Source organism: Eptesicus fuscus, chromosome 4, assembly GCF_027574615.1.
Source record: "Eptesicus fuscus isolate TK198812 chromosome 4, DD_ASM_mEF_20220401, whole genome shotgun sequence".
Lineage (NCBI taxonomy): Eukaryota > Metazoa > Chordata > Mammalia > Chiroptera > Vespertilionidae > Eptesicus > Eptesicus fuscus.
The window spans coordinates 22,629,843-22,642,199 of NC_072476.1; the positions used below are offsets into that span (position 1 = coordinate 22,629,843).

Sequence of the window (12,357 nt, forward strand, 5' to 3'; positions counted from 1 at the left end):
CCCAAATTTAGATCGTGCGTTGTGTGTGTTGAAACTGAATTCCTTGCATGTAAACATTTAAGATACACTGCCCTCTTGGTAACTGAGTTTTGGTATCCATTCTTGTTCTCTCCCCCCCCCCCCTTCCCCTCCTTCCTTTTAAACTGTTTTGGGGGCGGGGATATAATTCACATACGATAAAAACTCACCATTTAAAAGCGTATTTAATGCTTTTCTGTGCAACCAACCCCATCCCCAATTAGGGGTCACCTAGCACCCTCCCACCTCAACCCGCACCCTATCGCCCAGTCCCAGGCCACCTCTAGTCTACTGTCTGCCTCCATGGCTTTTTCTCTTCTGGACATTTTTTTGTAAATAGATCTTGCATTCCGGAGACCAGCCGCTTTCCGAACGCCCAGCCCGCACGATGAATGGCTAGTGGCCGCGGGATTGGGCAGCACGGATTGCGCGGGGCACCCAATCGCTTTGGAGCCTGTGGAGGAGGCAGGTGCAGGTGGCGGGAGGAGGCGCCGCGGACCCGCGGCCGTCAAAGGCGGGCGCGGCCCCGTAGCCCGCGGCGGGCGCCAGCGCGTGCCGTGCCGGCGGGAGCCCTGCGCGGGGCATGGCGGGCTGGTGGCGGGCGCTGCCGAGCGCGGCCCGGCGCTACCCGTGGCCCACGAACGTGCTGCTCTACGGCGCGCTCTTCTCGGCGGGTGACGCGCTGCAGCAGCGACTGAGCGGCGGCCCGGCCGACTGGCGGCAGACGCGGTGCGTGGCCACCGTGGCCGTGACCTTCCACGCCAACTTCAACTACGTGTGGCAGCGCCTGCTGGAGCGCGCGCTGCCGGGCCGCACGCCGCGCGCCATCCTGGCCAAGGTGCTGTGCGACCAGGCTGTGGCCGCGCCCGTGGCCGTCACGGCCTTCTACACCGGTGAGATGCCGGGGCGGGGTTCAGGGGGCCGGAGCTGGAGGGGGGGGGGGGGGGGTGAGGGGTGGGCAGGGGCCAGGATTGGGGGAATGGAGGCCCGGCCCCGGACCGAGGGGTGTAATCCTTGGTGGGAGGGTCGGAAAGTTCAGGGACGGGGAGGGGGCTGGAGGTGAAGGTGCAAGGACCCAGAAATTTGGGGACCCCGGATTAAGGGGGCCGAGGAGAAGTGGGGGAATGGCTAGAGAGGCCAGGGATTAGGGAACCAACATCCAGTGGGTCAGGGATCAAGGGGGCCAGGAGCGCAGTTGAGGTTCGGGGGTCTGTGCATAGTCCGGAGGCTGGAGATTTCAGGGGGCATGGGGCGTAGGTTGGAATGGGGAGGCAGGGCTGGGGGCGATTTCCCCCTGAAAAAGGTCCACGGAGTGTCGTAGTGTCGAGGAGACCCTAGCTAGTGGTCATAGCAGCTGCAACCCCGCTGACCTAGTTGTGGGTCAGCCAGCCTGCTCCTGGGAAAATCCATGGGGCCTCCTTTCCACTGGCGCACATTTCTTTCCAATACACCAACGAAACGTGAGGGGACTCAGCATTAGTGTGGGTGGAACCTGAAACTGGGCCAGGTTTCCCAGAAAATTCAGGCTCGGGCACTAGCCTTGCTTTGGTAAGATTTTCCTGTGGAAAAAGGTGTGTGTGTGTGTGTCTGTGTGTGTGTGTGTGTGTGTGTGTGTCCCATCCCAACATCAAAAGCTACTGAAAATGTGAGGGGACCCCTGCAAAAGAGGACTCTATACCTGTGAGGGTCCTGGGAGCTCCCTCCTCAGAAAACCTGTTGTCTGAGGGCCGGGCTTTCGGAACCTTGCTCAGGTCCCCAAATACCAAAAACAATGGAAGGCTCTGTGGCTTTATCGTCTTCAATTTCCACAGCCTGGAAAGGAGTGGGCAGGGGAGAGTCCTGGGCCTGGCCTTGGCATTAGGGATCACAGATCACCCCAAGAGGGTCTTCTTGTCAGTGGCTGTTGGTGCCTTTTAAACCGGGGTGAGCCTGGCCAGCGTGGCTCAGTGGTTGACCGTGGACCTATGAACCAGGAGGTCACTGTTCCATTCCTGGTCAGGGCACATGCCTGGGGTTGCAGGCTCGATCCCCAGTAGGGGGCAATTGATGATTTTCTCTCATCATTGATGTTTCTATCTCCCTCTCCCTCTCCCTCTCCCTCTCCCTCTCCCTCTCCCTCTCCCTCTCCCTCTCCCTCTCCCTCTCTCCCTCTCCCTCTCCCTCTCCCTCTCCCTCTCTTCCTCTCCCTCTCCCTCCCTCTCCCTCTCTCCTTCTCCCTCTCCCTCTCTCTCTTCCTCTCCCTCTCCCTTTCTCTCTCCCTCTCCCTCTCCCTCTCCCTCTCCCTCTCCCTTTCCGTCTCCCTCTCCCTCTCCCTCTCCCTCTCCCTCTCCCTTTCCGTCTCCCTCTCCCTCTCCCTCTCTCTCTCTCTCCCTCTTCTCTGAAATATACACTGAGTGGCCAGATTATTATGATCTCTGAATGCATAATAATCTGGCCACTCAGTGTATATCCTATATAATAAAAGGCTAATATACAAATTGTCCCCTTAACCAGGAGTTCAACCAGCAGGCAGGCCGGCCAACCACCCATGTCCCCTCCCCCTGGCCAGGCTGGCCAGACCCCACCCATGCACAAATTCATGCACCGGGCCTCTAGTACACACACACACACACATATTGAGTGGCCAGATTATTATGCGTTCAGAGATCATAATAATCTGGCCACTCTGTGTGTGTGTGTGTGTGTGTGTGTGTGTGTGTGTGTAACAGTTTAAACTGGCTTGAGGTGGTCAAGTCACCATCTTGAAGAAACCTATACTGCCCCATAGATCTTATTTGGGGGGAGGGCAGATTCTGTTCCTTTCCTCACAAGCCCCATAGAAAACTCAAAGAACTGGACTGCTTGATGCAGTCTCAGCCAACCACATGGCTCAGGGGGTCAGTGAGGTCAGGGAAGTCACAGTAATGGAGAACCGGAGAGCAGGGACCCCCTGGTTTATCAGATATGTGTCTTCTCCCAGGGCATGACTTCCTGGCCAGATTTGCAGACTGGTTCATCATACCAGTTACTAGTGGCTTTGTACAGGGGTGAAGGGGTTGGGAGCCGGGGGCTGTGAGTTTGGGAATCAGATTCCCATTTAATCCTCAAACAACCCTGTGAGGCAGGTAGTCTTATTATAATGTAGTCCCACATTACAGATTAGGAAATCAAGGTGCAAAGGGTTTAAGTGACTTGCCCAAGACAACACAATTCCTGCTGTTCTCAGTCTCTTGACTGTTGTCCGTCTGCCTGACCGGAAAGACAAAGAACAGTGCTTGGGGAAGCCTATGGTTCAGGCCTGAGGCCCCTGAAACAGAATCCTGCCCAGGTGCTTGTTTCGCTTTCAGATTTCTGGCCCAGTGTCCCTCACTTCCTGTTAAAATGCAGAAGGAAGGTGGGACCCCTTGGATTGGATGTTTGCTCCAAGCACTTCCGACTTAGAGATTGCTTGTATCAAATGACCCTTTGTGCCTTGGGGAGCTTGAGTAGTGATTAAGAGTTCTGGCTTGGAATCTACACCTGGGTTGGTCTTGCACCACTATTTTTTTTTTTAATCCTCACCCAAGGGTAATTTTTCCACTGATATTTAGAGAGAGTGGAAAGGAGGGAGATGGAGGGCTGGGGAGAGAAGAGAGAAAGAGAGAGACATCATGTGAGAGAGACACATCAATAGAGGCCAAGGATTGAACCTGCAACCCAGATACGTGTTCTTGATAGGGAAGTGAACCCGTGACCCTTTGGTGCACAGGCCGACGCTCTAACCACTGAGCCTACAGGCCAGGGTAGTCTTGGCCCCCTATTAACCTTCCTGAACTCTTTTTCCTTCTCTGAAACTGCGATCCTCAGCTGGTGGTTAGGAGGATCAAATGAAATAGTGCACACACGTAATTAGTGCTGGTTAAGTGGAATGAGGTTTACCAATATACTGCTGGGTTTTCTGATGAGTTCTGGTTTAAGAAATCCCCTGTGAAGTGACTACAAATATTTTATTTCCCCTTCCTCCTTATGCAATTTGGGGGAGAATTTTTAAAGCACTCATTTTTACACCCTTCCTAAAATAGGAGGGTTTCATCCTTATTCCCAGAATTTCTTTTCAGAGTTGTCAACATCAAAGTTTTGAAAATGTTTTCAGGAAGGCTGAATTGGAGTTCTGCTTTTCAATTCTGATTTAAAAGCCTCTTTCTTTGGTGGTAAACTTGTAGTTGCCAGAATACACAGGATCCATTAGCCTTTTTTTTTTTTTTAAGGTAATTACGTTTTAAAATTTTTAAGCATTTTACAAAAAATTTGAAAGGGAGAGAAAAAAAGTCACCAATGGTCTCACTATCCTAACACTGCTGTTTTTATGAATTTTCTTAGTTTTTTTTTTTTTTTTTTTTTTTTTTAAATCATTCCTCTATGCCTGGCGGCATGGCTCAGCAGTTGAGCATCAACCTATAGACCAGGAGGTCACAATTAGATTCCCGGTCAGGGCATATGCCTGAGTTTCGGGCTTGATCCCCAGTGGAGGGTTTGCAGGAGGCAGCCTATCAATGATTCTTTCTCATCATCAATGTTTCTATCTCTTTCTCCCTCTCCCTTCCTCTCTGAAATCAATTTTTTAAACATTAAAAAAAATAAAAAATTATTCCCCTATAACTTTTATAGCCTACTAACCTCACTTCATACTTATCATTCCTTTAAAAATGTATCTAGTTTTAGAGTGGAGATTATATTCTCTTTTCTATGTTGAGTCAGAAAGGACATATTGAGTAAGTGGTAGTGGTGATTACTTTACATATTGAAATAGGAAACTTGAGCTCTTTTACAGTATTCTTCCTACTTAATCTTTTAAAATTCTTTTGATTTGTGTTTTTGCAAATAGGCATGAGTATTCTCCAAGGAAAGGATGACATATTTTTGGACCTGAAACAGAAATTCTGGAATACATATAAGGTATGACAGACTTTTGAAAATGCAACCAAAATGTTTTTGTACATTTTTAACATTAAATACATTTTAATAAAAATATTATTAAATTAGGGCTACAGTTGGTTAGCCACAAGATACAATATTTTAACAGATGAACCGAATGAAAAGAAGCTTTAAGAGTGCCTATACGAGCGTCTCTGAATTGTATTCAGTGTTCACAATAATTCCTGATGTTCTTATATTTACTCTTACTATTGATTATAATTTAGTGAATCTCAGAATCAAAGAGTTTATTGCAAAAAGGCTAGAATGTGAATGGAATCATTCCCACATCAGAGTCGAGGTTTCCAGATGTGCATTCTGCTGAGTCTCTGTGAAAGGAACCTTCTTAACATTACAGAGTATTTACAGAGAAAGATGGTACTCCCCAGGGTCGTGTCTAGGCTTGAAGCAAGTCACTTGTTGTACTCTTTGCTCAATACAATATACACAATCCAGTCTGACAAATATTTATTAATTAATTCAGTGAAGATTTGTGATTTTCTTCTGTTTTATTTTGGAAAAAGGAATAAGTTTTCCTATGATGCCATAGATCCTATGGAAATATGTATATCAAAGCTTTATAAAAAGAGTGAGCAAGCAGAGTTGTGAAAGAAAGGGGCGTTAGGCAGGGATTTGTAGGTGTTTCCGATTCTCCTCCCTTAATGAAGACATACAGGTTATCTTTGTTGCATGTTGAATGCCACGCTAAGGATCTTGAACTTCAGTAATAGTAGTGGCAAGAGAAACAAAACACGGGGGCTGTTGTAACCAAGTTCACATGAGAAATAATGAAGGAGTAGGAATAGGAATGATTTGAGAAATATTTAGGAGGCAAAATTGGTAGGTCTGGGTGATTGGAAATTGGGGTTATGGGCAAGGACACATCTAGGATGAACCACAGGCTGTGACTTAAGTAACTTGAGATAGGACATAGAGGACAGTGATCCAATTTGAGAAACAAGATAGTTGAGTTCAGTATGGGAAATGTTGAATTCCAGATGCTTTTAGGATTTCAGAGGGAGATGTCCAGATGCACAGAGGAGAACTCAGAGCTAGAGATAATAGACATGGAAGAAATTGGGATAAAACTAGGCTTTTGATAGGAGCTTGACCAATGAAAGTAAGAGCACAGAAGAAAAGAAGCACCCAAAAGGAATCTGTCACAAAAGACTCTAATAGCCCAAGGGATGTGTGAGAGTAGAATTGGTTCTTTGTTGCTAAGGAATTATCCCCCTGTCCAATCCATGTTCTCTTGATGAAGGTGGGAAGGACATCTCTAGTTTATTTGTTGTTTACATGTAAGTAGTACTTGAGCTTTTTGTTTTTTGTGTGTTTTTTTCTTTTTTCTTTCTTTCTTTCTTTTTTTTTTTTTTTTTGCACAGACGGCATGCAATTTCTGTCTCCTTTCACCACCTGCAACATGGCAGTTCAGATATATTATCTCTTAGAAATATATTGGATAATACATTTTTCTCTCTTATATAGTTTCAAAAAGCTTTAATATGGAAATAATTTTAAACTTACAGAAAAGTAATAAGAACAGTTCAAATAACACCCATATGGGTGGCCTGAATGGTAGGCCAAGTCACATCTGGGGGGCTCAGTCTCCTTGAAGAGGGAGGTGCCCAGTCCCAGTCACTGGAGTCTCTGGTCCTCCTCTGACAGCTTATCCCAGAAGTTCTACCAGTGGCACCAACAGACATGTGGAGCCTACAGTGCACCTTGTCCAGACCTGGACTCCTTGGGCTTTGGCTGGCCCTTTTCCTGGCTCCTCTCCGGACTGAAAGCAGCTACTGTGTGCTGACACCAACACCATGCCAAAGCTGAGGATTTGGAAATGAACTTGAACTCCTGCCTAGCAGAAGTTCACCATCTGGAGGAAGAGACCTGCCTATAAAAAGAGAACTTGCCCCTCAGATATTCGGTGGGAAGTTAACACCACCTTTGTTTGCTCTGACACTGTGCCAAACACTCAAAACAGGCCTGAAAGGCCAACCCGGGGGTCCAGGAACCTGCCCTCTGAGAGGTGGTTCGGTCCAGCCACAGGCTCCTGGCCCAGCCTCATCTCACGCCTCCCTCTCTCCACTCTGTACCTCAACCATTCTTGAATTTTTTCAGTTCCTGGAACATGGAAGCCTCTTCCCACCCCAGCCTTTCCCAGACTCACACCTCCCCTTCCTTTGGACCTCAGCTTACACATAATTTCCTAAGGAAGCCTTTTCTGACTACTTATGCCCATTATAAAGTCTCCTAACCCTTAGAATTGCCTTGTTGAACTTCTCACAGTTGTAATAAATCACTTATTAATGTGGAAAAAAATCCATATGCCCTGTACCCAAATTCACCTATTCACATTTTGCCCCATTTATTATTTGCTTCTTGCTCTATCTATCCATCTGCCTATCTTTCTGTCTAATATGTTTTTCTGAATCATTTGAGTTCGTTACACACAGAATTACCATTTACCCCTAGATACTCAAGTATCTATTTTCTAAGAATAAAGATATTCTCATATAACCATAGCATAGTTATCAACTTCAATAAATTTAACCATGACAATAATCTTTTTATATCTTCTACCATCCATATTCCATTTTTGTCCATTGACCATCTAATGGCCTATATAGCATTTCTTTTCCTTCCAGTACAGGATCTAGTCTAGGATCAGATAATGCATTTGGTTCCTATTGTCTTTTTAGTCCCCATTATTTTGGAACATTTTCTTGGCCCTTTTAAAATCTATTGCAAAACTGATATCTTTGAAGAATATAGTCCTCTCTTTAAAACACACACAAAGCAGTTGCTTTTGCGGGCAGGGGGTTGTCTGTTGCTTCCTCATGATCAGAAGGTGGTACATTCCTGGCTGGGACACTCCATGTGTGGTGATGTGACCTCCTCAAGGTTATCACCCCAGAAGGTGCACGCTGTCCTTCTGTCTCTGGTTGGAGATGGGAAGGTGTCTGATTTTTCCACAGTCGACTCACTATTTTCCCCCTTGAAGTTAATAAGCAGCCTGTAGGGAGGCACTTGAAGACCATGCAAATAAATACCCTGCTCCCCGTCAGAATGTTCCACCCCCCCGCCAGTTTGGCACCCCAGTTTTCTGCCTGAGCCAGTCTGTGCCGTCGTGATGGTTGCCAAAGGATGAGTTTCCAGCTCCAGCACTGGTTCCACATTTACCAGGTGGCGCTCAGTGATCTGTGAACAAACGCCTGCTCTTGTATTCCAGTTATTTATTCTTTTCTCAGTTATCAGCATGGACTCAGGGATTCTCATTTTTTCAATGGCTTACAATTCATTCTGTGTGTAATTATCTTGATGCTTGAGTGTCCGGGATTTGGCCAGTGAGAGTCCCTTCAAGCTGGCTCCTATGTTCTTGTGACATCCATTGTTTGTTTTTTTTAATCCTCACCTGAGGATATGTTTGTTTTTTAAAATTAATGTTTGTTTTTTAAAATTAATGTTTGATTGGTTATCTCCTGGACATGTCCTGACTGGGGATCAAACCGGAAACCTAGGTATGTGCCCTGACCGGGAATCGAATCCTCAACCTTTTGGTGTTTGGGACCATGCTCCAACCAACTGAGCCACCTGGCCAGGGTCTCCCATTTTTTTAATTTAAAAAAATCACTTCCTTATTTTCATAAAAAGATATCCCTGGCTTATCTTATATCTTTACTTGCCCTGCCCCAGCCCTGGAACCAGCCGTTTCTTTGAGGAGTCCTTTTCCCTTTTAGTGGGGAATGGGAGACCAGGATCTGTGCAATGCAATCTACTAGGTGATGTTATGTTCTGAAAGACAAATATTGCCATAAGAAGTAAAGCCATGATTGGATAAGTTTACTCTTCTGATCCTTTTTGCTAAAATAGTAAATTCTTAAATGAGTATATCTTTTAAACAGCTTTTATTGAAGTGGTTTATTGTAGAAACTTTAGGAAATCCTAGTAAAAGTTAGTAAAATAAAAAAGAAAGTAATACCACCTTTATATTACTAGTGTAATACTACTTTTAAGGACTGTTTTTTTAAAACCTCTCTCTCTTTTTTTTTTAGGTATAATTTACATACCAAGACTTGTAGCTTTGAAAAAAAGCCATAATGATGACAATTTTTGTCAGAATGTACAGGTTGAAGCCTATTAAAATAAACCTATCTTAAAATATTTTATAAAAAACAGTGTCAGTTAAACTTATTTTATAGCATGAAATAGTAAAATATGTTATTAGCAAATCATTCCATAAATAATGGATTTGGTATACTTTCAAAAATTTATTGATGATCCTTTTATAAGTATGTTTATCATTTGCTTGGGCTAACAGGAAAATTGCAATATATAAATATGTGTTGTTATTTTGAAAGCAGCTGTCTAACAGAATTGATAGTGATTCTGGTAGACTTTTCATTCTAAATCTGTGAATATAACTAGTATAAATGTCTTGTACCCAACAGTTTTTTCCACAAATCCCCACCCTCTTATATTCAAGGGACCTTTAGTAGCCTAATTTAATCGGCTTAGTCTGAAATAAAATACCACCTCTGCATACTATCTGCCTGGTATTTCTTAATCTTTTATGGAATGAACTGTGATTAAAAGGCATTCTAATTTATATATTTTTAAATTCCAGAGTGGTCTGATGTACTGGCCTTTTGTACAGGTGAGTTTTAGTTCTTTGAATTCTTATAAGAGTTTATTTAAACCGAACTGATGACATATGTCTGGGAGCAAATCGCAAATGTTCCCTATACAGGTGAGTTTTAAACAACTCAGAATTTTATTTTATTTTTGTTTATTATTATTATTTTTTAATATATTTCTTTTATTGATTTCAGAGAGGAAGAGAGAAGGAGAGAGAGATAGAAACATCAATGATGAGAGAGAATTCATTGATCAGCTGCCTCCTGCACGCCCCCTACTGGGGATCAAGCCTGCAACCCAGGCATGTGCCCTTGGCCAGAATCGAACCTGGGACCCTTCAGTCCGCAGGCTGACACTCTATCCACTGAGCCAAGCCGGCTAGGGCAAACCACTCAGAATTTTAACTCCTGGCTTTGGTTTATACAGTCCTAACATCCTCTTTCTGTTACAGCTTACCAACTTCAGCCTTGTTCCTATTCAGTGGAGAACAGCTTACACTGGACTCTATGGTTTTCTGTGGGCCACCTTCCTTTGCTATTCACAACAGAGTGGCGATGGCACATTGACGTCAGTTTTCACATTCCTTCATCGAAAGAAGGCCAACGAATTTGAAAAGCCCCCAGAGAAATGAGGAGTCAAGGATTCCCTGAAAGTGACAATATTTTTCTTTAAATGCAGTGAGTTGCCTACTGATAAAGTACTCTACTTACCTGTGGTATGTGCTCCATTTGGAAGAATTACTATTCCTGGACCCACTTGTTTCCTAAGTACCACTTTAAATTTTATCCAAACCTTTTTTTCCTCATTCTAGCCTGAAAGTATTACTTCTCTAATATTTTCACTTCTTCAGTACTTTGGTAAACATCAATATCAGTGGCAAAATGGCATTTAATAATAGTTACTATTTCCATTCTAATATTTTAATGCCATTTAATTATATTTAATTATTAATGCCATTTAAGGAGCCTGTTTTGATTGTATACATCTCTTTTCTAACATCTCAGGTTATTCCTAAACACTTTTGGATCTGATTACCTTTTATACCAAAAGTAGTTCTTAATAGTAAATTTCTATTTACATGAAACTCAAAGTTAAGATTGAATAACCGTATTTTCCCCCATCCCAATACTATTTAATCATTTTTTTGCTGATACTAAAGTTCTATAAGTATATTTTATATCATAAAAATAGTGTATGATTGTACACTGTCCTATATAGAATATAGTTCATTGGCATTTTCTATTTTTGTAATTTCTAAGTTTTAGTTTTGAGCATCTTCAGTACCCCATATGAAATTTGACTTCTTAGAGAAATATACTGAGTAAGTTTCTGGGGGAAAAAGAATAAGAATAATTTTTCATCCTTCGTAAGGAAGAACTCTATTTCATAGGTTTCTAGGAAAAAGTTACCCCAAATTTCATGCTGATGTTATATTTTTAAAAATCAATGTTTTAAACTAAATTTTATAGGTAATCTTTAAGGTAGATAAGAGAAACTTCATTCAATCTTTCAGATTTACTGTTTGTCTCACCTCAAAACAAGTGGGTTTAAAATTATATGAAAATCTCAAAAAGTTTCAGCAAATTTCACCTAAGAACTAAACCACAATTCTGTTGTTTCCAATGGAGTATTGCACAAATTTAAGATGTGAAGCACTAAAATGTTAATAAATTTATCTTGAGAATTTATATTTAAGATTAATTTAATGATATATACTTAAAATTTTGAGCATATCATTTGTAATATAAATTTGTCATAACTTTTAAGTATATGATTACTTTTATTTTACATTATTGGGACAAAGGTAGGAAATTTCTATCACCCACTCCTCAACTTTGAATAATGTAGATGCTTCTATCCAGTGTACTTGTAATTAATAAAAGCTAATGTCCTTTTGTCATATAGTTTAATTAAAATAACATGGATGGATCTTGATAATATTATGCTAAGTGAAATAAGTCAGTCAGAAAAAGCTAAGAATCATATTATCTCATTCATATGTGGGATATAAAACTGAAACTCATAGAAACAAACAACAGTATGGTGGTTATCAGAGGGAAGGGGGTGGGGAGCGGTAAAGGGTAAAGGTGAGCAAACATATGGTGATGGAAGATGATTTAACTTTGGGTGGTGGGCACACAATGCAATATGCTAGTACAGATCATGTATCATAGAAATGTACACTTGAGACCTATATGATCTTATTAACCAGTGTCACCCCAATAAATTAAATAAAAAATAAAATAATTTATTATTTGCATTGTTTTAAAAGTAGCTAATACCACAGAAAAGTCATTTCACAATACATAAGACAAATTTTGTCATTAAAAAAGTATATGTGGAGTAACTATCACAAGTACTACCTGCAGTCTTTTAGCTGAGCTTCAGCATTATTTTATGATGGAAAAATAGTGTTTGCATTTTGTACAAAAGCAATTGGGAAAACAGACCTTGTTTATGCTGTTAAGGAGAAATGAGTTTTTTATTCATAGAAGTATGATAATCTGTACTCAGTAATGTGTTACCCTGTAATATAGAAAATATGTAGCTTGGCTTCTCTAAATTTTTGCAGATAATAATACACTCTCAGTTTTTTAAAAAATATATTTTTTATTTATGTCAGAGAGGATGGGAGAGGGAGAGAGATAGAAACATCAATGATGAGAGAGAATCATTGATTGTCTGCCTCCTGCACGCCGCACACTGGGGATTGAGCCTGCAACCTATGCATGTGCCCTGACCGGGAATCGAACCCTGACCTCCTGGTTCATA

The 12,357-nt window shown here is 42.4% G+C and overlaps 1 protein-coding gene across 1 annotated transcript; it reads left to right on the forward strand.

Annotated features, from left to right (window-relative positions):
* The first annotated feature begins 500 nt into the window (after positions 1 to 500).
* On the forward strand, positions 501 to 11,828 carry MPV17L (MPV17 mitochondrial inner membrane protein like). Its single transcript, XM_008141557.3, has 4 exons — positions 501 to 911; positions 4,862 to 4,932; positions 9,575 to 9,604; positions 10,037 to 11,828. The coding sequence occupies exons 1-4, from the start codon at positions 602 to 604 to the stop codon at positions 10,214 to 10,216; spliced, it is 591 nt and encodes a 196-aa protein (XP_008139779.2). The 5' UTR covers positions 501 to 601; the 3' UTR covers positions 10,217 to 11,828.
* Positions 11,829 to 12,357: the final 529 nt, after the last annotated feature.

What these genes read in the sequence shown, in the direction of transcription:
- MPV17L (XM_008141557.3), top strand. Translation starts at nt 602, where the DNA reads ATGGCGGGCTGGTGGCGGGCGCTGCCGAGCGCGGCCCGGCGCTACCCG. An exon ending in CGTCACGGCCTTCTACACCG is followed by an intron (nt 912 to 4,861) that starts GTGAGATGCCGG and finishes TTTTGCAAATAG; the next exon opens with GCATGAGTATTCTCCAAGGA. An exon ending in AATTCTGGAATACATATAAG is followed by an intron (nt 4,933 to 9,574) that starts GTATGACAGACT and finishes TTTAAATTCCAG; the next exon opens with AGTGGTCTGATGTACTGGCC.